General features: G+C 46.4%; 1 protein-coding gene across 1 annotated transcript in view; it reads right to left on the bottom strand.

Annotated features, from left to right (window-relative positions):
- Positions 1 to 8499, bottom strand: part of Efcab6 (EF-hand calcium binding domain 6) — a 181939-nt gene extending 173440 nt beyond the window's left edge. The window contains exons 1-2 of the mRNA XM_013025738.1: positions 8352 to 8499; positions 2755 to 2966 (exon numbers count right to left, since the gene is read on the bottom strand). Coding sequence (XP_012881192.1) covers positions 2755 to 2966; positions 8352 to 8499 — 360 coding nt within the window. The remainder of the gene's footprint in view (positions 1 to 2754; positions 2967 to 8351) is intronic.
- Between the last annotated feature and the right edge of the window lie 18471 nt (positions 8500 to 26970).

The following is a 26970-nucleotide window of genomic DNA, read 5'->3' as shown; positions in this document are numbered from 1 at the left end:
GGTTCGATTCCTCAGCACCACATAAGCAAAAAGAAAAAAGCCGGAAGTGGTGCTTTGGCTCAAGTGGTAGAGTGCTAGCCTTGAGCTGAAGAGCTGAGGGACAGCACCCGGGCCCAGAGTTCAGGCCCCACGACCGGACCCAAATAATAATAATGAGACCGAGGTTATGTGGAAAGTAACAAGGTACAGGGCTGCTCCCAGACAGAAGCCAACCATCCCTCTCACCCTGGCCAGTTGGTACGATTCTACATGAAAACATTCCTGCCATGGCTCTTGAAAGAAATCAGAGCTAACAGAAATTCAGCCCTAACTAGAAAATGCTTTGTCCACCTTCAAAGGTAAAGGGCCATGAAACCTCTTGGTCTCCACCTCCAGGAAAAGGAGGTTGAGTCACCATGTGGGCTAGTCAGAAAGACTTACAGAAGTGCAGCCCAGGCCAGAGCATAGGGTCTACCCTTCGCTCTTGTCGACCTTGGCCATGACCTTGGTCCCCACAGCACACTGGGACCTCATTACTGACTCCTAGGTTCCACCAACCACAAGCTCTAGGGAAGCCAGTCTGTTGTTCAGGAGAGATTACAAGACCTGCTCTGAAAAAAAAAATGCCTTTGACATTCCAGGGATCTCAGTGGCTTCTTAAAAAATAAAAAAATATAAAAAACATATGTTACTTTTAAAACCAAATACACACTTCATATTTTCTGTACTTTCCCCCTTCCTGCATATCTGATTAGCTTGGGAAGATTGTCAAAATTGTAAATTACACATTAGAGCATGACTATAAGGGCACACAGCAGGAAATAATATTTTAATTCTCCATTTGGTACAAAGTGTCAGTTAAATCTAGCTTCAGAGGAAATGAACGCAATGCTTACAAGAAAGAGTGCTCTTTAAAAGTCAGAATGCTGCTGGGCGCCCAGTGGCTCACACCTGTAATCCTGGCCACTCAGGAGGCTGAGATCTGACGAATGAAACTCAAAGCCAGCTGGGCAGAAAAAACTGTGAGACTCTTATCTCCAATTAATCACCAGAAAAGCTACAAGTAGAGCTGTGGCTCAAGTGTGGCTCAAGTGCCAGAGCTCTAACCTTGAACAAAAAAATCTCAGGAACAGCACCTAGACCCTAAGTTGAAGCCTCAGGAATGGCGCACACACACACACACACACACACACACACACACAGTCAGAATGTTACCATGGGACACAGCAAGTCCCACAGGTGTGCAGCCAAGACAACTGCCAGCTGTGGTCACACAGAACCCTGGGCAGTAAGGGTCACAACAAAGGAATTCAAAGAAGTCCAAAGGTGTGAACAATTCAAAGGTCCACCCTCTAAAGAAAGGGGAAACAGAGAAAGAAGTGTATCCATTCAGTGGACTACTATTTGGCCCTAAAAAAAAGAATGCAGTAGAGATATAGGCATTGAAAAAGCAAATACCAAAGTATGCCCCGTTCACTAGCTATGTACCACTGACAATGACAGAAAGCCGAAGCGCTGGCTCCAGGCAAGGGCAGAATCACTGTGATGGATACACGGTAGACTTTCTTTTGGGGATGGTGACACTGTCCCCCAATTAGACAGTGCTGGTGACAATGGAGTTTTACACCCCAGGTGTTCCACAGAGCACATCCAGCCATTCACCCAAAATGCCAAATAGAGTGTCATGGAAAAGGGCAGACAAAGGAGATGCATTTTGTGGAGCTGTGTTCAAGAAGATAGTGCTTCAGAATATCTCTGCTGTTCTCAGGGTGCTGGCATCTGTGTCAGGTTAAATAGGTAGACTTGGGGGCAGGGGACACACAGTTTTAACCAGCCCAAGTCACCTATGTGGCCTTTGTCCTGGGGGTTTTGGAGAGCCCCCCCCCCCGGCTAGAGGAGAGCAGGAATGAGTGGCCGGCGGCCGGCCTGAGCTTGCCTTTGCAGCTGCTGCACCTTGTGCCACAAGGTGATGAGCGGGTGGCATTGCCTGGGGGGGGGTGCCAACCTGCTGTGTCACAAGATTATTCTAGGTAAATCCTGTCTTTCCTGCAGCTGACTGCAAAGTGACCACAGAAGGAAATGGCTCAGATCAGAGGACTCAGACATAAAGCAGAGAGGGGGCTGGGCACTCAGCCTTTTTATCCTACTTTTAGTTAATTCATGGGCCCAGTAAAAACAGCTTTTAAGTTGCCTGTTGCTGTGACAGTTGCACAACTGTGAATAAATTAAAAACACTGATTCATACAGGTTAACAATACACTCTTGTAGTTATTGGTTTTGAAAAGAAGGTATTGTCGTACCCAGTATTTGTAATTAAGAGCAAATCACTTACTTAAAAAAGGCAGTCTGAATGAAAGTATGCTTTTTGTCTTTTATAATTCTCTTTTAAAGATTATTTGGCAAATTAAAAACAAAATTTATAACTTTAAAAAAGTGTATTTTGTGATATGTAAATTCTGTCTTACTAGTTGTTAAAAATATACATAGCCTTAAAAGGTGACATTAAAAAAATCAACATATTACCAGGTTCCACAGCTAATGTTTATAATCCTAGCTATTCAGGAGGCTAAGATCTGAGGATTGCAGTTCAAAGCCAGCCCAGGCAGGAAAGTCTGTGAGACTCTTATCTCCAGTGAACCACCAAAAAACCAGAAGTGGTGCAAGGGCTCAAAGTGGTAGAGCACTAGCTGGCCTTGAGCAAAAGAGCCCAGGGGCAGCACCCAGGACCTGAATTCCATCAGCACATCCCACATGTCCCAGTTCCCATGAACACACCTGAGCCAGCACATCTTGGAACTGTTCTCTGGTGAGTGGCAACAGGAAAGTGGTGATGGTTCTTCTCAATTCATTCTTGCTCACGGTCTGGTTCTGACCCGTGTCGAGCAGCTGGAAGACTTTTTTCAATTCATCCCTTTTATCAGAAATTTTCTGAAATAGAATCCGCTTAATATCCAAGGAGGACAGGATTGGATTTGCAATGGCTGTGGCTGTAAGAGAGATGGAGCTTGCTATTCAAACATAAAAAGAAGAACAGAACCAAGCAGGTTCTTCCACTATATTTAGGTCTATAAGTTCAGTCATGGAAAATCTAGTCATTTTTTTTCCATTTGTACCAGTCTTAGGGCTTGAACTCTGGGCCTAGGAGCTATTCGTAGGAGCTTTTTCACTCAAGGCTGGTGCTGTACCACTTGAAGCCACAGCTTCATGTTCAGCTTTTTGGTTGTTAACTGGAGAAGAGAGTCTCATGAACTTTTCTGTGCTGGCTGGCTTTCAACCTCAATTTTGAGATCTCAGCCTCTTGAGTCACTAGGATTACAAGCATGAGCCAATGGCTCCAGGTTTACTATCGTCATTTTTTACCTCTGAAATTTTGTCACTAGAGAATAACAACTATGACTTAGGTGAGAAAAACAGGGGGAAAGGTATTCTTCTCCTAAAAGCACATAGGGCTAGGTGCTGGTGGCTTACATCTATAATCCTAGCTAATCTTAGGAAGCTGACACCTGAGACCCAGTTTGAAGTCAGCTCTGGCAGACAAATCTGGGATTCTTATCTCCAATGAACCAGCAAAAAGCCAGAAGTGAAGCTGTCTGTGGCTCAATTGGTAGAACACAAGCTTAAGTAAAAAAGCTAAGGGACAGCATCCAGGCCCTGAGTTCAAGCCTGAGTACCCGTGTGCCGCACACACACACACACACACACACACACACACACACACACACACACACACAGAGCACAGCACATAGGATATTGTTAGAAAAATTAAGACTATGGGAAGAGAGAATTTAGTTGAGAAGTAGTAACCAAATCACTCTTTAAAGTATGATGTCTGCCTGGCCTTGACCATTTTTCAGGGAGAAGCATGTGATGCTTAACTCTAGATGATCCCTTACAAGTCAGAAGGACAAGTGAGCGGCAAGCCATGGAAAAGCTGAGTGGCCTAAAAAAGTGCTCAGGTGACTGATATGCTGGGTGTTGGGGGCCTGTGTCAGCAGTGAGAGGAAACAGACTATGGGTCTCCATCCTGGATAAAAATAATGGTGAGGCCAACAGTCAGGAACAAGTAAATGTAACCACAAACCACCTTGTGGCACCAATCGAAGGAGACAATGAACAGACCACATGATGGTCAGTGTGATATTCTATGACGGATGGGCAGGACAAGAGGCTGGCACTTCAGCAGCCTGGTCATCCCTGCCCCTCCGTGGGGTGATTTCAAAGGTTAGAGAGCAACCCTGTCCCACGCAGCAGGTCAGGGTGGTGGCTTTACCCCTGCCTCACCTATCCTGTTACCATGGTAGCCACCAGGGACGAGCAGCTCCAGTGTTCTCCTGGAAATGAGAATGTCTCATCAGCCTGAAGCAAGTGGAGATGTTTGCCTTGGGGGCCCTGAGCCAGACTAGGGCCTCAAAGAGCAGGACCGCATGATGCACCCCAAGGGCTGTTGGGGATCTTCACAACCAGGGGTACCTAAGCCATCTCTAGAGCCCGTGGAGGGGCCCCCACAGTCACTCTGGGGTAGAGGCATGGGTGGTGTGCCTGCACCCCAGAGCTTTATTGGCTATGGTATGCAGTCAGTATGTGTATGTGTGGGTGTGTACGCACATGTGCATGTATGCATGTGTACCAATACTGGGCCTAGGGAGGGAGGGGAATCCTCAGATATAGTGACTGTGAAGGCGGTATATGCATCCCTGGGGAACGATGGCCTAGGCACTGCCCACCTGTCAGACATGCATTGCCTGTGACCGGTGCAGCCCACCATCTGGACAGCAAAAACAGACAGGAGTGGTCATCAGCCAGGAAGTCCTAAGATAATGGTGGACGGTGGCCAGGGCAGAGAGGAGGAAAGACAATGTGGCAGAGTGTGGTGCAGGCGGTGCCCAGGGGCTCGCATGGGTGGCATGGAAAGCCTCCTCCAGGGGGCTTATGAGCTTGCCCAGCAAACCCAAAAGCTGAAGTAGCAGTGTCCTAAACAGGGAGACCACCGCAATGGTGAGGACGCTGGAGGCAGGAATGGGCTCAGGCTAGGATGGGCATCGTGGTGTGTACCAGGGGAGAGGCAGAGCAGTAAGGGCCCTGCTGGTGAGGCCAGTGCACCTGGCCTGGGTGGGCTCTACGATCACAATGGCTGCTGAGTAGAAAATGGGTGACAGGGCAAGAACAGAGGGGAGAGGCAAGGAGCCATAGTGAGGACAGAAACAAGCAGAATGAAGATGAGATTTGTTTGTTCTGGAGCTAACAAGGTTTTACAAATGGCTGGTGGGGCTCCTGTGGAACTGGATCTGTGGTGGTGTGGGGGCAAAAGGGAGGGTGTTAGAATGGCCCATGAGGGAGAGATATATATGTAGATGGGGTGCACATAGAAAGCAGCCAGCAGCCAGACACCTGGGATCTCCCATGTGGAACTCTTGTTCTAGTTACAGATGGCACCTGGGACATAGAGCCAACCAAGGACTATACACCATAAGGGAGAAGGAGCTTACCAACCCCCAAACCCCCTACCAGACCTCAAAACTGCTCAGGAAGGGGACAGACTCCATATCTCCCTCTCCCGAGGAGCAGGTATACCCCAAGAGCTGGTATTACCTCCTCTACCCCCCCAAGAGCTAGTGTACCAGGCACCCTCCCCCTGGCCCCCGCCACCCAGGGTCACAGGCCTCTGGCTAATGGATGCCTCCATTGTGAGCTCCTTCCTCAGACTCTGCTCGTATTTTGTAGTAGTTCTCCAAGGAGCCTCCACTTTACAACTCAGAAGCTAATAAAAGGTAGCAGAAAATGTAGACTGGAAACTATGTGAAGTCATTGGAAGGAAATATTTTTTACCACAAGTGCCTCATACAACCTCTGAGGCTGGAAATTAAGGGGGTACCACACCTGCAGACCTGCTTTGGGGAGCACGAACGGATGCCATGTTGCTGGGGTGAGCTGAGGGATTACTGTCCATCTGTGCAGGATGGAGAAATCCTACCGCTCTCACCTCAACACAGGGGCCAACAATACGCTCAGAGAAAACCCCACCGAGCTCTGAGGACTCACAGACCCGCTCCAGAAAGGACGAGCCAGTCCCCAAGATAGAAGGAGAGCTCATCTGCAGTAGTGGGAGAGCAAATGCGCTGGGTTTGCTGTTATTCATAGCCATTTGTGGAGTGGTGTGGGTTCCTGGCCCAGGACCCTCACAGTGCTGGCCTGTGGCAAGGCAGCCATGCGTGTAATGCCAACAGAGAAGGGCGGGGCCAACCCCTCTGGAGCACCTAGGGCTTCACTGAATGAACACCACAGGGGGCAGCCCCAGGCTCCAAGCACGGCAACAGGGTGGACAGGGTTCTCCTGATACTGAATGTCCAGTGCAGAGCCAGAGTCCCATGGAAGTGAGCTGAGAAACAGAGCTGCTCCACTCTAGCATCTCACACTGACAGAGGGGCTACAAACACAGAGACCTCAGATCTTAGGTCTCAAAGAAGAAAATGTGAAATCAGCACAACATAAATCTAAGGAAAATGCCACCAGGTCCAGACGGCTCACATCAGTGGCAACGTCAGTTCACCCACTCATGAAAGGCCTGAGAGGAGGAGGGGTCCTCTCTAGGCACAAATACCATTTACTTCTCCCTCTACTCTCCTATACAAATGTCTTGTATTACTTTTTTTTAATGGCAAGGCAAGCACAAAGGAAAAGATGACCTAAACAGTTATCAGAAGAACACCCACAGGAAAACCAATACAAAAACATGGGCAAACTATGACCAAGAAACATGTTCAACTCAGTAACAGAGACAGTAACAGAGGACGTGATGACACCAGGGGACCTCAGCAGAGACAGAAATTTGTTAAAATGATGAGGAAGCCAGAACTGGAAACAGTGATGAGGGCAGAGCTCCTATGTTTAAAGTAATGAGACTCAAATACATATTTATTTATATGTAATCAATAAAAGTAAAAAAAAACCTTCACTGCATTTAAAAATTACCCCTGCAGCCTAGCTATACGAACAGCTAAGACTTGAAGTTCAAAACCAGCTCAGGCAGAAAAGGATATGATACTCTTAACTCCAAATAATCAGCAAAAAGTGAGAAGTGGAGCTGTGTCCCAAGTGGTAGAGTACCAGCTTTGAGCAAAAAGTGAAGCAAGAGAATACAAGGTCCTTACTAAAGATCTCAAAAAAAAAAAAAAAACCACTATGTGCGTTGGGCTGGGAAGGTGGCTCAGTGGTAGAGGGCTTGCCTCGCATGTATGAGGCTCTCGGTTCAGCACCATATAAACAGAAAAAGTTGGAAGTAACACTGTGGCTCAAGTGGTGCTAGCCTTGAGCTCAAGAGCTAAGGGACAGCACCCAAGCCCAGCGATCAAGCCCTATGACCAACAAAATATATTTTTAATATATAATATATACAATATATATTATAATATGTGGATATTTATGGCAAAGTGCCCTTCACTGGTTGAATGGATAAACTGTGGCAATAAAATTTTCTATCACTCAGCAAGAAAAAACAAAAATAAGTGAAGAAGTTGAACACTGATAGCTCACCCCTATAATCCTAGCTACTCAGGAGGTTGAGATCTGAGGATCATGGTTTGAAGCCTGCCCAGGAAGGAAAGTCTGTGAGATTCTTATCTCAATTATCTGACAAAAAGCTGGAAGTGGTAGAGTGCTAACAAAAGCTCTTGAACAAAAGAGCTCAGGGATAGCAGCCCAAGCCCTGAGTTCAAACCTCAGAACCATCATAAAAATAAATAAGAAATAAAAATAAATAAAGATAAGGTAACAGGGGTGAATGTGATCAGAAGTACTATATATATATATATATATATATATGTTTTAAATGTCAAAATGCACAATAAATCAGTGAGGATAACACAAGGAAAAGGTTGTCTTTTCAATAAATAACATTGGAACAAGTGGCCATCCACATGTAAAACAAAGTGCATCTAGACACAGACCTTACTCCCTTCACTAAATTACCTCCAACCTAATCCTAAAATTCAAACCTGAAAAACCTCTCGATGAGTCAGGAGTAACAGCAGTATGGGAATTATCTATTCTTCCTGCTCAAATTTTCTACAAACCTAAAGACTACTAAAAAAAATACATTACTTTAAAAACAACAACAACAACAAAGAACCAGTGTACTATATAACACAGCAGTTAATTAAGTACCTAGATTTGCAAATTCACTGTCCCGGATCAGATCCTGTCCTACCCACTCAAAAACCACACACAAGTGGGCTGATCAGTCCACAGCTGCTTCCCACACAGCACACGCAAACAAGAATGGACCATGTGACCCTCCATCCTGAGCCAGGCACATGCTAAGCTGGGGAGGCAGTCTTCTGCTGGTGTTTTATTTTTATTTGCTTGCAAATACTCACTTGACGTAGAGGAAGAAGGTCTGAACATGTTCTGAAAGCTATTTTTCAAGGGAACTTTACACGGTGAAGAGTGTGGCCTTGAGTAGTTGGACTTCCGTGTCTGAGGGTACAGAGCTTGCCAGTCTGGTAGAACCGCCATCTTATTCATTAAGTCCCTGTGATGAGAGAACAGATCCATTATCCTCAAACAGACACTGTTAACACCCAGCTTCCTATCCCTTTTCTGAAATGACAGAGGGCCATGTAAAAATGTTGCCTGCCCAGCTTTCAATCACTTTCAGATATGTGCAAAATCATGATTCTGGGTTGTTGTCAGCATATCCCACAAACTTCACAAATGGCATGGTAATGCCTACCAGTATTCTCAGCCAACTCAGGCCACACAGTGAGACTCTGCCCCAGGAAAACAACAGAATGACCAACGAGTGTGGCCCATGTGGTAGAGCACATGCCTAGCAAGCTCAAGGCCCTGAATTCAATTCCCAGCACTGCAAAATTGAACAGAGTAAGATAGGTATAGAATAGAATGGAACGGAAGTATAGAACAAAGCAGAACAGAATAGAATTAAAACCTCAACTTAATAACTAAGCTTCCAGGAAAGTACAAAAAAACCAAAGAACATGATAAAGAAACTAACAAAGACTAGAGTAGACAACAATAATCAACGAAGAATTAGTTATTTGAAAATAACAATAGAATTGATGGTTTTTTTTAAAAATCTAGACTGCCATCCCCAAAAAGTAAGAACGAGAAAACATTTAAATTATTAAAATCAGGGATGATCGTGGTCATCACTGCCCTTCCCGAAGTAAAAAGAATTATAAGGCAGTTGAATGAACAACTATTGCACACTAACAAACTAGGTAATCCAAATGGAATGGGAAAACCCTTAGAACAATACAGGTAACGGAAGGTTACTGAAATTGATGAAGATAAACAAGAAGAGGTAGACAGAGCTATAACAAAAGAAGTTTAGGATCAGATAGTTTCCCTAGTGAATTCTACCACACATTTAAAGAATCACTAAGGGGATGCAGCTCAGTGGTAGAACATTTCCCTAGCATGCACAAGTTCTGAGTTTGATCTCAAAATTATAGTAAGAAAGAAAAAATATGATTACAGAAGAAATAAATGAAGGTAAAGAATAATTAAAAGGGCTGGGACGGTGGCTCAGTGGTAGAGTGCTTGCCTTACATGCATGAGGCCCTGGGTTCGATTCCTCAGCACCACATAAGCAGGGAAAAAAAGCCAGAAGTGGCGCTGTGGTTCAAGTGGTAGAGTGTTAGCCTTGAGCTGAAGAGCTGAGGGGCAGCGCCCAGCCCCATGCCGGACCAAAAAAAAAAAAAAAGAATAAGTAAAAACAGTCCATCACATGGGGGGTGGGGGAGACATCAATATGTATTCCAACTATCTTACCCTCTTTTCAGAGGGAGAGAGAGGGGGGAGGGGGAGAGAGAGAGAGAGAGAGAGTTTGTTTTTGTTTTTAGTGGTCCTGAGCCTTGCACTCTACCCTTCCACTTGGACTATGGACCACTTACAGCTTTTCCTGTGATTAAGTGGAGATAAGGGTCTCACAAACACTTTATCATTGAGAATGGTATGCTCTATGGATTTTTCCTCAATGTTCTTTATTAGGTCAAGGAAGTTCCCTTATATTCCTAGTTTCTTGAGTATTTTTTACTTTTTCTTTCTTTCAGTAGGTATAGGATTTTCTGATATGCTTCTTTTCTGCATTTATTACAAACTCTTCCACAAACATTGCTGAGGGGAAGGGGCGGGGAGGGGTGAGCCTGGTGGCAGAGTGCTTGCCTAGTGAGTGACAGACCCTGGAATCTCCCCCCACCAAAAAAAAACCCCCAAAAATCAGAGGAGAGGGAGCATTCTCCAATAGGCTCCATGAGACCAGGATTATGCCGATATTAAACCCAGTCAATGCCATCAAGACCAGACACTAATATCCCCTATGAATAGAGAAAAACTTCCCAACAAAATATTCACAAACTGAATCTAATAATACATAAAATAATTAGATGACAGGTAATTAGATTGGATATATCATAGAAATCAAAAGGGTGAAACATGCAAAAAATCACTTGATACTATATAGCATATTAACAGAATTAAGGAAAAACATTCATCTTAATAAATGCAGAAAAAAAGAATATCAGAACTAAAAACTACAAAATTCATAGAAGAAAACCCAAAGTCATAACCAAAATCATTTGGGTTAGATACTGATATATTAGATAAAACACCAAAACACAGGCAACTAAAGAAATAGATTAATTTGATTTCATCAAAATTAGAAACTTTTGTGGGGTAGGAGAAACCATCCAGAAAGGGAAAACGATAGCCCACAAAACAGGCAAATATTTACTGGTCATGTATCTGATAAGGATCTTGTATACAGGAATATAGTAAGAGCTAGGCATATGGTATAGCACTGTAATCCCAGCCTAGATTATGCAGTGAGACCGTGCTGCCAAAAACAAAACAAAACAAAAAAACCCAGAAAGGTCCCACCACCAACAATATATTGTTCCTACAATTTACTAATTAAAAAGATAAATAACCCAGTATTTTTTCCTTTTTTTTTCTTTTGTCAGTTGTGGGGCTTGAACTCTGGTCTGAGCACTGTCCCTCAGCTCTTCAGCTCAAGGTTCGTGTTCTACCACTTGAACCACAGCACCACTTCAGGTTTTCTGATGGTTAATTGGAGATAAGAGTCTCACAGACTTTCTCACCCAGGCTGGCTTTGAACCATAATCCTCAGATCTCAGCCTCCTGAGTAGCTAGGATTATAAGCATGAGCCACCGGCACCAGGCAAACAACCCAATATACAAATAGTAAGTACAGAAAAGGATGTTCACTATAACTAGTCTTTAGAGAAATGCAAATACAATTGTCCAAAAACAATGTATTTTTTTTCTAGTTCTGGAGCTTGAACTCAGGGCCTAAGCATTGTCCCAAGCTTGTTTTGCTCAAGGCTAGCACTTTACCACTTGAGCCACAGTGCCAGAAGTGGCTTTTTCTGTTTATGTGGTGCTGAGGAATCAAACCTAGGGCTTCATGCATGTCAGGCAGGCACTCTACCACTAAGCCACATTCCCAGTCCAAGAAATGTATTCTTTTCCTGACTTACGTAACTGTAAACCCCTCTGTATATCACCTTTATAATAACAAAGATTTTTTTAATGCAAATCTAAATCACTAGCAAAAAAGTCATGGGTAGAATACCTAAGTTTAAAAAGGAGAAGAAGGGGGAGGGGGAGAGGAAGGGATGGGAAGGGGAAACAAAGGAGGAGGCACAATGCTTGATAAGAAATGTACTCATTATCTTGCTCATGTAAGTATAACCCCTCTGTATGGTATTTTCATAATAAAAAATAAATAAATAAATAAAAAGGAAAAGCAAAAAGAGAGGAGGGGAAGAAGGAGGAAGAGGAAAAGAAGTAGGAGAAGGAAAGATGGAAGAAGAAAAAGGAGGAGGAAGAGGAGAAGAAGAAACAAGTAAGAATTATTAGAAAGCACAGAGACACTGGAACCCTCCACCATTACTGGTGGGAATGACAAGTGACAAAGCTGCTTTGGAATACCACTTGGTCGTTCCTCAAAGGGGGATACAGAAAGTTAGCATATGGCCATGCAAGTTCAGTCCTGGATATATGCGTACGAATCAAAAACACATGCACGCAGAAAACTACACATGAATGTCATCACTTCGTGACAGCCAAGAAGTTCCATCAAGTGATGAAAGTGATGCATCCATTCTTCGGACTGTTCTCTAGTCATAAAAAGGGATGCAGTGAGCCAGAAGCCAGTAAGTCATGCTTGTAATCCTAACTACCCAGGAGATTAAGATCAGGAGAATTGCAGTTTGAGGACAGCCTGGGCAGAAAAGTTCAAGAGACTCTATCTCCAAAAATAGCCAGCAAAAAGTTGGGCTAGAGGCATGGTTCAAATAGGTATAGTACCAGCCAGAGCTTGAGGCTCTGAGTACAAACTCCACTTGGGGAGGAAATGGGGGGTGGGGAGGCAGGGAAGGAATGATGGCGAACTAGGGTTTGCTATAGCAAACCCCAAAATTCCATACTATATCATTCCAAATCAATGGCAGCAGTTGCAAGAGCTGTGGCAAGGGGTAATGGAACTGCTGATAGGTATGCAGTCTCTCTGCCGGGGGCGGGGGGGGGGTGGCACGTGGTGGGGGGGGGTGGTAAGAACATTCTGGAATTGGAATTCACAGCTTTACAGATATATGAAAAGCATGGAGGTACCCTACCAACAGCAAGGCCGGCAAACTGTCACAGGCGTTTGTGGTTTCTAACTCTTAGGCTCTGTCAGTCTGCGGCAGACAGGAGGTTGGCTTCTCAGCGTTCCAGAAAGAAATGAGTATCACTCCTTTTTGGATGCTCAAAGTGGAAAAGCAGAAAGCGGCCCTGTGCTTTGACTCCAGTGAGTCTCAACAGCTTCTGCTGGGTAAGGAAGCTTTACAGTGAAACTGTCAAAGGTGCTCCACTTGGCCAAATTATTCAGGAAAAAAAAAAATCCTTGTGGGTCTCACATATTAACTGTGAGCACATAACTTCTGAATATTCAAAAACAAGTGGCTGTGCATGGCACTGCATGAGAACACAGAATCAGAGAAGACGCGGCTTGACAGGCCTCAGTCGGAAGCATCTAGAAAGTTCCAGGGTTGAAGAAATGCATGAGTATCTGTAGGAGAGCCATGTGGACTAGTCCCTCCTCCACCTCTCTCCAGGGGGCAGTGTCAGTCCTGCATTTGACAGCTGGACGCCTACCATATTTGCCATGGGCAGCTGGCAGGACCCTGGAGATGAGTACTACACCACAGGGCACTGGTCTGTTTTCTGATCCATCACAAAATTCATGTGGCGGGGTGCTTGATAAAGGAAAGGAGTTTATCCAGCCTGAGTCTTAGAGGCCTCACTACTCAGGTCTGGGGGGACCCCGATGGCTGCACACAGTAGGGACAGCATGGTGGAGACATGATGGGGTGGGGGCAGGGCAGGATTCACAACCCAAGCCCACTTAATGGTAATAACTGTTCTCTAGGAAAATCCAAGGTCTCTCCCCCCTCTCCTAGCCACATTAATCTCTCCTGATAACAGTGCCTCAATTACTTTGCACAAAGCCCCACTCCTTAAAGGTCCCACTACCTTTTAATACTTCCAATACATGGGCTACACACTCAAACCACATCCAAAGCTGGTGTCTCAGATGAGCTGAACTGCTGAGTCTCTGGGGAGCCTTCACATGTTCTAGAACTGGTATGATTTAACTGAATTGACACCAGAGAATCATAGCAGAGGCAAATTCCCAGAATTCTCCTGAAGAATTCGGCCTAGAATGTGCTCAGACAGAAGGTCCACAGCTCATTCTAGGTATCTGGATCAATTAATAAAATAGAGTTAACCCTGGGCCACGGGATCTACCTCTGTAGTAATGGAAGCACACAAGTGAGTCCACACAGGAGCGTGAGGAGAACAGATGGCATCGAGCAAAGAAGACACAGGAAAGGAAGGAGGCCTAAGGAAGGAAAGCCTATGGGCCCTGGGAGACCCCGGTTCTTCCTGTAGCAAGGGAGTGGCAGATGTGCCAACTCACAGAGGGGCTGGTCAGTGCTCAGAGCACATCCAGACCCACCTCAGTGTGGGAGTGAGGAGGGAGGCATGGGGTGCACTCTGGGAAGGGGGCGGGGGCATGGCAGCTTCCTGAGGCTGCCCCTGGGGGTCGTGGCAGCTTCCTGGGGCTGCCCCTGGGGGTCGTGGCAGCTTCCTGGGGCTGCCCCTGGGGAGAATCTCTAGCCGTGCCTAAGCTCCAGAGCACATGTACTCACTGACACCCCTTCACCAACCAAACAACAGCCAGGGGCCACAGACTGGAACTAGAGCAAGTGGGGGCAACTTCCTTCTGATTCTCCTTTCTGGACATCAGCCCCAAGCCAGGGGAAGCTGGAGAGGAGGAGCCCAGGGAGGCAGAAGGGAAGTGAGTGTGCTGACACGCGGTGGCATGGGGCTGGCAGAGGGAGGTCACTGGGGCAGCAAGTCAAGCAGGTGTCAGGGAAGGAAGGAGGGTCTATCTGAACCAGAACAGCAGAGGGGTGGAAATTCCCCACATCAATGAAATCATTTAAGATCAGAAACTCAACTTGATGAAGGAGTTTAAGAAGGAAAATAATAAAATAGCCTAATTAATGAGCATTTACTGGGGACTTCCCCTGAGCGAGGAAATGTGCTTAAGGTTGTTGAAAACCTGACCTCCAAGCCTCCCAGGCCCCATTCCTCATCCCTTCCCATTTCCTAGAGAGCGGGCAGTGGTCAGGGCAGGCAGGCAGCTTGCCTGAGACACAGGTGATGAGCTGGTGCTGGGCTGAAGCTCCTCTTCCTGGTCCAGGAGAAGGGCTCCTCCCAGACAGCAAGAGCCAGTGGCTGTCCACCACTGAGACTGTCCTGGTCTTTTTCAAAATGAAAAACAAGCCGGGCACCAGAGGCTCATGCCTAACTACTCAGGAGGCTGAGATCTAAGGATCAAGGTTAGAAGATAGTCTAGGCAGGAAAGTCCTTAAGATTCTAATATCCAATTAATCACCAAAAAGCTGGAAGTGAGAACTGGGAATGTGGATTAGTGGTAGAGTGCTTGCTTCACATGCATGAAGTCCTGGGTTCCAATCCTCAGTACCACATACACAGAAAAAGCCAGAATTGGCGCTGGGGCTCAAGTGGTAGAGTGCTAGCCTTGAGCAAAAAAGTTCAAGAACAGTGCCCAGGCCCTGAGTTCAAGCCCCAGGAGTGGCAAACAAACAAACAACAACAACAACAAAAACAGCTGCAAGTGGAGCTGTGGCTCAACTGGTAAAGTGCTAGCCTTGATCAAAAAAATCTCAGGGACAGCACCCAGGCCCTGAGTTTAAGGCCCCAGGATTGGCACCAAAAGAAAAGAAAAAGTTCTTGGAAGGCAGCCGGAACCCAGGGCAACTGCTGGGTGACTGATGAAGAACACAAGCCTCCTGCCTATCCCTGCTCCTCACGCATGCGCAAAGTCACCACCCTTGCTGAAGCCTGGGCTTTATTTCCCCCATAAATCCCCCTCCTAATAACAAGGAGGCTGCCAGAGCTCTGGCCCAGTTCCTTATTCCCCCACCCGAGGAGTGAGATAATCATTCAGAATGCACTGCCTGGTGTGAGCTTTATTACTTGAACACAAAGCAATCCAAAGCAAGAAACACTTAGCTGGAGACAGTATGAGCAAAATAATAATCATATGAAAAGTAATTCCTCCTAGCTCAGGAGCCAGTGGTGGGGACCAGCCCTCTCCCAATGGGCGAATGGTCTGGATGACCTGTGGGTGCCCCTCCCCCTTTTCCCAACCCCAGGACGGAACAGCTGCTGAGACTTCAGTGGAAGTCTTTGGATGCTCTTTGCATGCTCCGAAGAGCCAATGTGTATACTTCTGGAAACAGATGGCTTGGAGTTCACTTAAACACTCAGCAAGTGTTCAGCCAATCGTGCACTGCCAGGAGACACAACATGCTATCTCGAATCTAGGCCCAGAGTTGGAAAAAGACCTGCCCTGCCCTCCAGCAGATTATCCTCTACATCATGGGGTTTTTGTTTTATATGTCTTTGTGCCGATTCTAGGGCTTAAACTCAGGTCCTGGGCACTATCTTTGAGCTTCTTTTACTCAACTTCTTTTACTCAACTACGATTTGAGCCACAATACCACTTCTGGTTTTTTCTGAGTAGTTTATTGGAGATAAGAGTTTCATAAACTGCCCAGGCTAGTTTTAACCTCTATCCTCAGATCTCAGCCTCCTGAGTAGCTAGGATTACAGGCATGAGCCACCGGCATCTGGATAATAAGTCATGTTTTAAAAAGACCGCAACATGGGCCCTAGCCTCAACTACACTAACATGTCTCACGGGATGCTGGTGAGATACTCTTACAGAAGCGAGTGGAAGAGCAGTTAGCTGAGGGGTAGAAGGAAGAGGGGAGGGAGGAAGGATGGAGAGGGGCTAGAGAGGAATGGCTATTGACGGGTACAGCTGGACAGGAGGAATAACCTCTCCATTCTACAGCACAATAGGGGAACTGGTTGACAACATGAACTGCTTATTTCAAAATAACTAGTGGACAAGATCTTCTCTTGAATGTTCCAGAAAGAAGGGGTGTGTTGGAGCTAATGAGCATGCCAATTACCCTAATCTGATCCTTATACATTGTATAGACCTAATTTTAAATGGGGATGTGGCTCAGTGGTACAGCACTTGCCTAGTACGTACAAGACCCTGGGTTCCAGCTTCCAACACTTCTGGGTACTGGTGGCTCACACCTGTAATCCTTGTTACTCAGAAGGCTGAGATCTGAGGATTATGATTCGAGCCAGCCTGGCCAGAGAAGTCTATGAGACTCTTATATCAAATTAATCACCAAAAAGCTAAAACTGGAGCCAGGGCTCAACTGGAAGAGTTCCAGCCTTGAGTGAAAACAGAACTCAAGCCCTATTCAAGCCTCAGTACAGGTGCGTGAATGTGCATGCACGCACGTGCGCACACATACTACACACATCACACATACACACACACAAAGGTAAGCAGATTTAATCCAAAAGCTGAGCAGCCATTTTGCTGACCACTGGGTATTATTCCATTTAATCAACTTGGTGATGTCCTTGTAAGTTCAATATCATTATTCACATTTGTAGAGGTGGGAACATTAAATGCCAGATAGAAAAAGTTAAATTTACACAGTGACAGTGAGGCCATGCCCCAAACTCCCCAGAATTGAATCCTAAGCTCCCCATCCAATTGCAGCAGGGTGTGGGGGGGGGGGTGGAGAGGGGATGTGCGTATGTGCATAGGTGTGGGTGTGGGGTGTCACCTGTGTGTCCATGTGCATAGGTGTGGGTGTCAGGTGGGGGTGCACGAGGGGGTGTAAGTGTTGTGTGTGGGGGGGTGTCAGGGATCTGGATATGCACAGGCATGGATGTCAGATGTGGGTATGCACAGGTGTATGTGCACAAGTGTAGGTAGGGGGTAGGGTGAACGTCTGTGCCCGGGGGTGGGAGTGACTCATGTCTTACAAGACATAAGGACAGCCAGGTTGGCACTGGCTTGGTAGAATACTGAGGAAATCTGGGCATCAACCCACAAGGATGAACACCTCGAGTCTGCAGCGCAGTCTCAGCACTGCAGCCTACTGAGCAGAACACATAAGCAACCAAAAGCAAGTGGCCCACACAGAGCCTGGCCTAGGAGACCAAAAGCGAGCGGTCCACACAGAGCCTGGCCTAGGAGTCCAAAAGCGAGCGGCTCGCACAGCAAGCAGTCCACACAGAGCCTGGCCTAGTGGCACCTTTGAAACTTGGTCTCACTCTGCCTACCTGAGATAGAACAGGCTGCCAGCCTAACTGGCGGCAGGTTCTCAACTAGGAATTACAAGAATGCAAGATGATTTGCAAGTAGACCCCAAATGATAGGGTATGGTAAAAAAAAAAAAAAAAAAAACAATTCAGCCAGTCATCTGAATTCAATGTAGCAGAAACAAATGCGGTTAGAAACTGACCTCTCAGCCCGCAGCCCCCACCAGCTCCAGGGTCTGTGCCTCGACACCTCCACTTTCCACAGATCTCTGCCTGTCCCCCACCCTCCTGCTGAGCCCCACCCCAAGGCAGTCTCCTCTCCCAGCATGGCTTTCAAGCTCTCACACACATACCAACACCCACACATACACACACAAACCCAAAGACCCAATGTTCCAAGTCAGTGTGGTTTAATGGCTTGTGAATGGCAATCACACAGGTGAGCAAGTGGCAGCATTTAGGACAATGTAAGGAGTAAGCAGGGAGTGGTGTCCTTCCAGACACTTCCAGCCAGCCAGGTAGGGGTGTGCTTCTACACAGGGGTGGTGCGTCGGGACAGTAGGGACTCTGCCTTGTCTGTGTCCAGTATCCTCGGGCCACAGCAGGTTAGGTTGCCAACCTGAGCAGCTCCTGCTACCCCTTCCCCTTCTCAGCTTCCCATGGTCCTGAGGCTGCCACTGCCCACTGCCCACTGGCTCACTTGTAGCCAGCAGCCTCGGGCCATGGCACACTCAGCACAGACCAAAGTCTTCCTAGTGTTCTCACTGGTATCCTCCACGATGCACTTACCACCATGTGCAACCAAGCTCTTACTTGGGAAACTGCACACTAGACTCTCAGTGCTGACACCAAATTGCCACCCTAGCCTGTCCACCCCAGCGCCAAGTACCCACAGCTGAGTGGCTTCCCAGCCTGTCACTCAGCCTGGCCCCCGAGGTACCATCACCCATCATACACCACACCACACACACACACACACACACACACACACACAACTTCCCTAGACACAGACCATGCACACACACTATCCACTCTTCCTTTCCCACCATGCAAAGCAGATGCTTCCCCATCTATCCTCCACACATCACCACCTTAGTCCAATGCTAGCAGTGTTTTCTTAGTTAGCACTGTGACTCCTGAGATGGCTTGGGCCATCTTCCCTAGTAGTCAGCCCACCAGTGTCATGAAAGTGGGAGCCATGACTGATGGTGGGCCCAGCACTCAAGCCCTGCCATGAGTGGCTGCCTTGAGCCCCTCTATATCAGCACTAATACCTTTACTGCCTCCAGACCCCAGGGCCTAAAGAAAATGCTCACATGGTTTTGTTTCATAATGTGTTTCTCCATCATGAGCATAAAACCTCATCTCAGAGGCTGCCTCTGAAAGTCTCGGTAACCTGCAGGTTTGTTCATGTGCCACAGACTTATCTCACTGACAGACCTAGCCAGGGCACTGGGAAGAAGCCACTTGGCATCAGAAACCCTGAGCTGACATGTGTACTGTCAAACGGTTGTCCATCCTCAGAGCTGTGCACCTGGAACCTTCTGAAATGAAAGGACTGGAACTAGTTACATCCCTCCCCATCCCTGTCAGCAGACAAGGCAAGTTCGGTGCCTCCTATTTACGGTCCAGAGCAAGTCCAGCCAAGTCCCAGCTCTAACAGAGGAAAGTTTCAAGGTTTCCCTGGCTGGGCTACAGGGCTGAAAGTTTGCTGCTGCTGCCACCTATGGCAGGAAGCGGGAATGCAGCCCCAAGACCCCATAGGGGACAGAGGGGCAGTCCTCCAGATGGCCTCCCACAGAGGCCGGAATGGTGGTCCTGGGTCTGATGCCATCACAAGGCCACTTGGTATTAAAATGTTCACCCCATGCCTTGTATGTCCCTCCCCGATGGTATAACCCCTGCTTTCACTATATATGATGTTGGTATATGTGGAGGGGAAGGGAAAAAACAAATTGTTAAAACAGGGATACAGGAGGACCCATTGCAACAATGAGATGTACAAGTTGTTATGTCAAAAAACGAACTTTACAACTTTTGTGGGGGGGGACGGGGGAGGGGGGAAGGAAGGAGGATGCGAAGGGATGGGAAGGGGAAACAAAGCAGGAGGCTACAATGCTTGATAAAAAATGTGCTCATTATCTTACCCATGTAATTGTAACCCCTCTGTACAGTATTTTCACAATAAAAATATATTAGAAAAAAAATGTTCACCCCAGCCAGATGCCGGTGGCTCACACATGTAAGCCTAGCTACTCAGGAGGCTGAGATCTAAGGACAGTGGTTCAAAGCCAGCCCAGACAGGAAAGACTCTTATCTCCAATCAACTACAGAAAACCGGAAGTGGTGCTGTGGCTCAAGTGGTAGAGTACTCGCTCAGTTGAAGAGCTGAGGGACAGCGCCCAGGCCCAGAGTTCAAACCCCATGACCAACCAAAAAAAAAAAAATGCACATCCCAGTGTGGCTGGGAGGCTGGACACAGGCGTTCCAAGCAGAAAAGTGATCAGTAACTGTGTGCTACGTGAAGGACCTGCCCAAGAAGAAGGGCTCAAGGTTCCTCTTACTCAGGCTCTGCGACCCAGAGCAGGGTCTCACAACCTTGCTGTACCACTGCTGCCCTGGGCTCGAGCCCCACTGGGGACTAAAAGCAACTCACCTGGCATGGGTGCTGGTTGATTTGGTGGTGTTGACAGTGGCAGGATTTTGGGAGGTGCTAATGTGTATCATTTCTTCCTAGATAAACTGTTCCTCAATTTGACAATTCTGAAAAGAGAGCAAAGGGCTTAGTTAGTAGGGACAGGAAGACCAACTTCCTTAGTTAGCTGATCAAATCCCAAAAATGAAGCCTTGAAGTTTGAGAAAATACCAGATACCTTGCAGTTTGCTGGGGAATTGCACATGGACCCTGGGCACCTGCATATACACATGCACACATTGACAGGTGTGCACACACTCATGGACCGTGGCATCCCCGGTGGATATGTTCCTGGAAAACATTCAAATGCCAATGCATCTCACCTGCCCCCCCACACACACATGCACACACACATACACAAATACACACACACACACATACACACACACAAAATCACACACACTCACAAATGCACGCCTGCATGTATGCACACCCATTGACACATGCACACACTAGTGACACATGAGGGTGCATATATACACTCATACACACTCAGACACATTCCCACTGTTGCTCCCTTCATCTTCCCTACAACAGCAGAACAGACATTTTGACATACTCTTTGCCTTTAAGTCCTTGCTTAAAACAATCCAATGGCCCACTTGCCCTTGTAACAGCCCCAGGCTGAAACATCACCCTGTTTCTCTAGCTGCCTCCAGCTCCCGAGTTCCTCAGGGCCCCACCACAAAGGTTCCCTCTGACACAAACCTTTCTACGTGGATGTTTTGTCACTAGAGGTTGGCCCATGTACCCTTTTCCCTTCTCCCTGTCCTAAAATTCTGCAGCTCCTACTTCAGTGTCCCTCAGAATCTTGGAAGGCTTCTTAGATTGCTGGTCCAAGCTCTAGATTCTGATTCTGTCCTGTTTGGAATGCTGTGTCTGGCTAGGAGGCTTCAACTAAGGCTTGAATTTCACCAAGCTTTGAGGACTACATCTGTGTTACCTATGTTATTGGTACATCCAAAGCCAACAATGAGTTCAGAAGGAATATCAGAAGGACATTGGGCACCAGTGCCTCCTGCCTGTAGTACTATTCAGGAGGCTGAGTCTGAGGATCATGGTTCAAAGTCAGCCTGGGCAGGAAAGTCTGTGAGACTCTGGTCTCCAATTAACCAGCAAAAAGCCAGATGCAGGGATGTGACTAAAGTGGTAGAGCGCCAGCCTTGGGTAGAAAAAGCTCGAGGACAATGCCTAGGCTCTGAATTCAAGCCCCAGGAGAGGCACAAAACAAAAGAAATAAAGAAGGAAGCCCTTCCCATCCCTGGAACTTGGTCATTAAAGGTAGAAATGCTTCCTGTATCCTCTCATCTCTTCCTCTCTCGCCCTCTCTCTCCCCCTCCCCCTTCTCTCTTTCTCTCTCTCTGTTGTGGCTTGTGGGGCTTGAACTCAGGGCCTACCTTTGAACCATGATCCTCAGGTCTCAGCTTCCTGAGTAGCTTAGATTATAGACATGAGCCACCAGCACCTGGCTTCGTGCTCTACCTTCCTTCCTTCCCTCCCTCTTCCTTCCTTCCTTCCTTCCTTCCTTCCTTCCTTCCTTCCTTCCTTCCTTCCTTCCTTCCTTCCTTCCTACTTCTGTTTTTGTGGTAGTACTTGGCTTTAGACTAAAGGCTTTGTGCTTGCCTACAGCCTCTTTTTTTTTTTTTTGTAGTCATGGGGCTTGAACTCAGGACCTGGGTGCTATCCTGAGCTCTTTTGCTCAAGGCTAGTACTCTACCACTTTTATCTACAGCTCTACTTCTGGTTTTTTTGTGGTTACTTGTTATTATTATTTTTTGTCAGTCATGGGGCTTGAACTCTGGGCCTGGGTGCTGTCCCTCAGCTCTTCAGCTCAAGGCTAGCACTCTACCACTTGAGCCACAGTACCAATTCTGGTTTTCTGAGTGGTTTATTGGAGATAAGAGTCTCACGGTCTTTCCTGCTTTGAACCTCGATCCTCAGACCTCAGCCTCCTGAGTAGCTAGAATTACAGGCATGAGCCACCAGAGCCCCACCTTTGGTGGTTACTTGGACATAAGAGTCTCACAGACTTTTCTGTCCCAGATGGCTGTGAACTGTGTTCCTCAGATCTCAGCCTCCTGAGTAGCCAGGATCACAGGTGTGAGCCACCAGCTCCTGGCCCCAGCCCTTTTTTTGTGTTATTTTTTAGATCAATCAGCTGTTACTGCTTGCTTGACTCAGAAAACACCCTCTGTTCTCTGAATGCCTAAATCCACTGTGACTTCAAATTACTTCTAGATCTTCCTCTTCTCTCTCACTGGTCCACCTCTGTTTCTAGGACTTGTCTACCTAAAGAATAAATAAAGTTAAATAAAGTCATATTACTTCCTTGTTTAAAAATGTATTGACCTGCCAGGAGCCGGTGGCTAACCTGTGTAATTCTAGCTACTCAGGCAGCTGAGATCTGAGGACTAAGGTTCTACCTAGGCATAATAATCCATGAGACTCCATCTCCAATTAACCAACAAAAAAAAGCCAGTGGCTCCCAGCTACTCAGGAGGTTGAGATCTGAGGATTATAGTCCAAAGCCAACCTAGGCAGGAAAGAACGAGAGACTCTTATCTCCAAATTAACCACTCAAAAGCTAGCAGTAGAGCTGTGGCTCAGTGGTAAAGTATTAGCCTTGAGCAAAGAAAGATAAGGGAGAGTGCCCAGGCCCTGAGTTCAAGCACAGTACTGGTATACCCACAAAAATCTAGGCTGAAGGCATGGTTCCAGTGCTAAAGCACCAGTCATGAGCAAAAATGCACAATGCCAATTTTGTATATACAGGATATTTTCTCTGGTGACATGCTAATCATGTTTTGGATTAATATTGGCTATAGTTAAATTGATCTTATGCAGTGTCCATTTCCTGGTTTTGCTCACTGCCGGGCTACTTGCCAGAAGAGTACCACTGGAGTGCTAGGTGTGCACAGGAACTTTTGGTATTAATTTGTCAACTTTATGTGAACCTAAAATCATCTCCAAAAAAAGAAAGGTGAAAATCACATGACTATGCAGGCACATGCAGAGAGCAATGCAAACTCCTCATTGTGGGGAGCAGAGCACCCGGCCAGAGCAGTGTGGGCCGCGTCTGTCCACTGTGCCCCGGGTACCCCACAGCGCACTCAGGCTGGTCCCACCACACTGTCGCTAGCATCTCCTTCTTCCCTATCCACCTGACACGTTTTGATTCCTCCTTCAAGACCTGAGCCATAGCCCCTTCTGTTGTGAGGTCTTCCTGTTCACCTTAAAACCAATGGTACCTGCACAGAGCTCCCTAGCAAAGGTTTGGGCGGTCACTGTCTTGCAAGGGAAGCGAGGGCCTCTAAAACTTCCTCGCTTGGCTGTGGCCCTCAGGGGCAGCAAGGGTTAAGGTCGGAAGCTGAAGTAACTCCTCGTCCATCCTAGCCATTCCTCTAGTCTCTCCATGAAAGTAAGAATGTAGCTTCTGTCGGCCCTGGGGGTGGAGGGGAGTGAACAGCCCCACAATAGGACAGCCCCACCATCAGTCCCAACCCAACCTAATATGCAGTGAGCAGTCTATTAGTTTTTGTTTCATTCATCTTGGCATGGGGGAGGACTTAGTGTTCCAACAAGCACCCTACCACTTGAGCAATATCTCCAGTCCTTCTGCTTTTAGTTGACTTTCTTGGGAGGGGCTAGGCCTTTTTTCTCTTGAACTGGAACTTGCTACCTGATGCTTTCCATTCATTGGCAGGCACCCTACCACCTGAGCCATGCCTCCAACCAAGGGCTTGGCCTTTTGTCAAAGCCAGTCCTATACTCTGGACCAGCCTCAGACCTTACTCCATCTAGCTAAACTTCCCAAGTAGCTAGTATTACAGGAGTATGCTACCATGCCCAGCCTTGCTCCACTAACATTGGTGGACAATCGCTATCAATACCTAATACTACAAGGGAAAGAAGCCTGGGCTCATGTTACCCTTCATTCTGGAAACTAAACAATGCCAAATTCTATATGAAGTACATCCCTGACCATACTTCATCCTCAGTTTCAGTTTATCAGGAAAAGAGAACTCTGACACAATGGATGTGGTTACTCTGGGCCCTGGTAAAGTAAAGATTAGCAACTATTATAAAATAAAAATAGTCACAAACTTTCAGATACACTTCTTAGTCAGAGACAAAAACAACTAAGCGGCTAGTTCCCAGATACATGTGTTCATTTTCTAGAGAAGTAGTGATGTCCAGTTTTTAACAGATGCTATTTATATCAGAATCATAACAAAAGTGCCATCCATCTGCCTTGGCATCTAGAGAAGACATAATTCAGCACAAGGATTAAAAAATGTGCACAAGCCAAATAGAAATGGCACCAGAAGCAAGAATTGTTGGAACTGGTAGGGGTAGGGAGGGGGAATCATCACTGACTAAATTAGAAAAAAATCATAAACAACACAAAAGATTTTGGCAGCTAAGTCCAAATACTTGAGAGAAATCTTCTCCTTGTCTGCTCTGCTAGGAAATGGATACTAGGTTCTATTTTGGGACATACAATGGCAAGTTCCCTCTGTAGCATTTTGTATGTTTCCACTCATACCTGAGTCCCTTTGGGGTCTCTTCGTTTTGAGAGAGTGGAGCCAAGCACCAAACCCGGGGTCAAACTGGCTCCATCACTTATACAAATTTGCAAGCTAATTCCCCTCTACCCATCTAGTTTCCTCATTTGCAAAATGGAAACAGCCACTTTAAAACCAAGTATTAACAGGGCACTGGTGGCTCATGTCTATAATCCCAGCTACTCAGGAGGCTAAGATAGGAAAGTCCATGAGACTGGTTTTTTTTTTTTCTTGTCTGTCAAGGGGCTTGAACTCTAGGCCTGGGTGCTGTCCCTCAGCTCTTCAGCTAATGGTGAGCACTCTACCACTTGAGCCACAGTGCCACTACTGGTTTTCTGAGTGGTTTATTGGAGATAAGAATATCCCGGACTTTTCCTGCCCAGGCTGGCTTTGAACCTCAATCCTCAGATCTCAGCTTCCTGAGTAGCTACAATTAAAGGTGTGAGCCACCAGTGTATGGCTCCATGAGATTCTTATCTCCCATTATCCACCAAAAAAGCTGGAAGTGGAGCTGTGGCTCAAGTGCCACCATTCAAAGCTGGTGCTTGCTAGCCTTAAACAACAACAAAACAAAAACAACTCAGCGACAGTGCCCTAAGCCCTGAATTCAAGCCCTAGGACTGGCATAAATAATAAAATAAATAAATGAATAGCAATTATTGTCAATGAGCAATCTACAGACAAGGTCTTCATGTGTGGTTTTGTAGATCTGCACTCTCTGCAATTGAATAGCAATCTCAGATTATTTGACTAGAGTTTCTCATGGCACAACTGACCCCCACAAACAAGGGAAGGCTGCTGCTCTCAAGGCTGGGGACAGACCACAGCTCACATGCTGAAAGTACCTACTATTTGGTAATAGCTAACACTGTCAAGTCCTGGAATGCACACGAGGAGAAATCATTGTATAGGACAGAAAATAAATAGACACTCACCAGGCTAAGTGTTGTGTCATCTCAGGGTACTGAAGGACCACCAAGAGCAAACCTAAAGCAGACTGGGAACACTTGGTGGGAGACACTGGCAGAGTGGGGGCACCGGGAGTATGCAAGACTGGGCATGTGTTCACGGAGTCACCACCAAAGAATGAGCAGCAAATGTTTCAAACTAGTCTAGGAGATGGAATCACACCACTCATAAAGACCCATGAGGAATTAAGAAGGTGTTTCTAGAAACCATTACTGCTCAGAAATTTCTCATTTCAAATCTTCAACCTAAATGCAACAGTGCATATTCTCTCCCTGTGTAATGAGGATACTGAGCCTACACTTTTGTCTTGTAGTAGTAACTTGTAGTAGACCCTTCCCAGACTCATGTGCTCCAGGAGAAATTCCTATCAGATCTAGGTAATGGAAAAGACTTTTTTCCCAGAGGAAGTAAAAGGCCTATTTACCTGGACAAAATGACTCCAGTTTCTCCATTTTGAAAAAGACATCATTTTTCCTTGACTTGACAGAGCCCTGCTCTGTAACCAAGTAGACAATGTGATTACTGTCATTCTTCTGGTGCTGTCTTTCTGCACCAGCTGTACTTTCTGTGACCTAGACTTCCATATTTCTATTGAACACACAAGTCATCTCAACACCTAGCAGGACTGGCAGAGCAAGGACGTCCTGGATGGTGGTAGAGAACCAATCAAGTACTCAGATTCCATTCAGGCAGTTCTGAACGATGAGCTGCGCCATGCTGTGGATTAGCTTTGCAAAGTCCCTAAACCTGTGTCACTAAAACACGGAAGAGTTGATGGTACAGACATTCCCACAAGCCACCTATGGAAACTAAATTGCAAAAGGAACATAATGCCAAGCTATGCATTCAAAAGAAAGAGTAATCAGCAAGATACTAGTGAGTAGTAGTAGACTTACAACTGCACACAAATAGATGGAGAGAAAAATAAGTCAGGTGCCAGGTGCCTATAAATCCTAGCTCTTCAGGAAGGCTAAGATCTGAGCATCAAAGTTTGAGCCCAGCTTG

The sequence above is a fragment of the Dipodomys ordii genome, unplaced genomic scaffold, assembly GCF_000151885.1.
Source record: "Dipodomys ordii isolate 6190 unplaced genomic scaffold, Dord_2.0 Scaffold87, whole genome shotgun sequence".
Taxonomy (NCBI): Eukaryota; Metazoa; Chordata; class Mammalia; order Rodentia; family Heteromyidae; genus Dipodomys; species Dipodomys ordii.
This window is presented reverse-complemented; position numbering and strand designations above follow the sequence as displayed.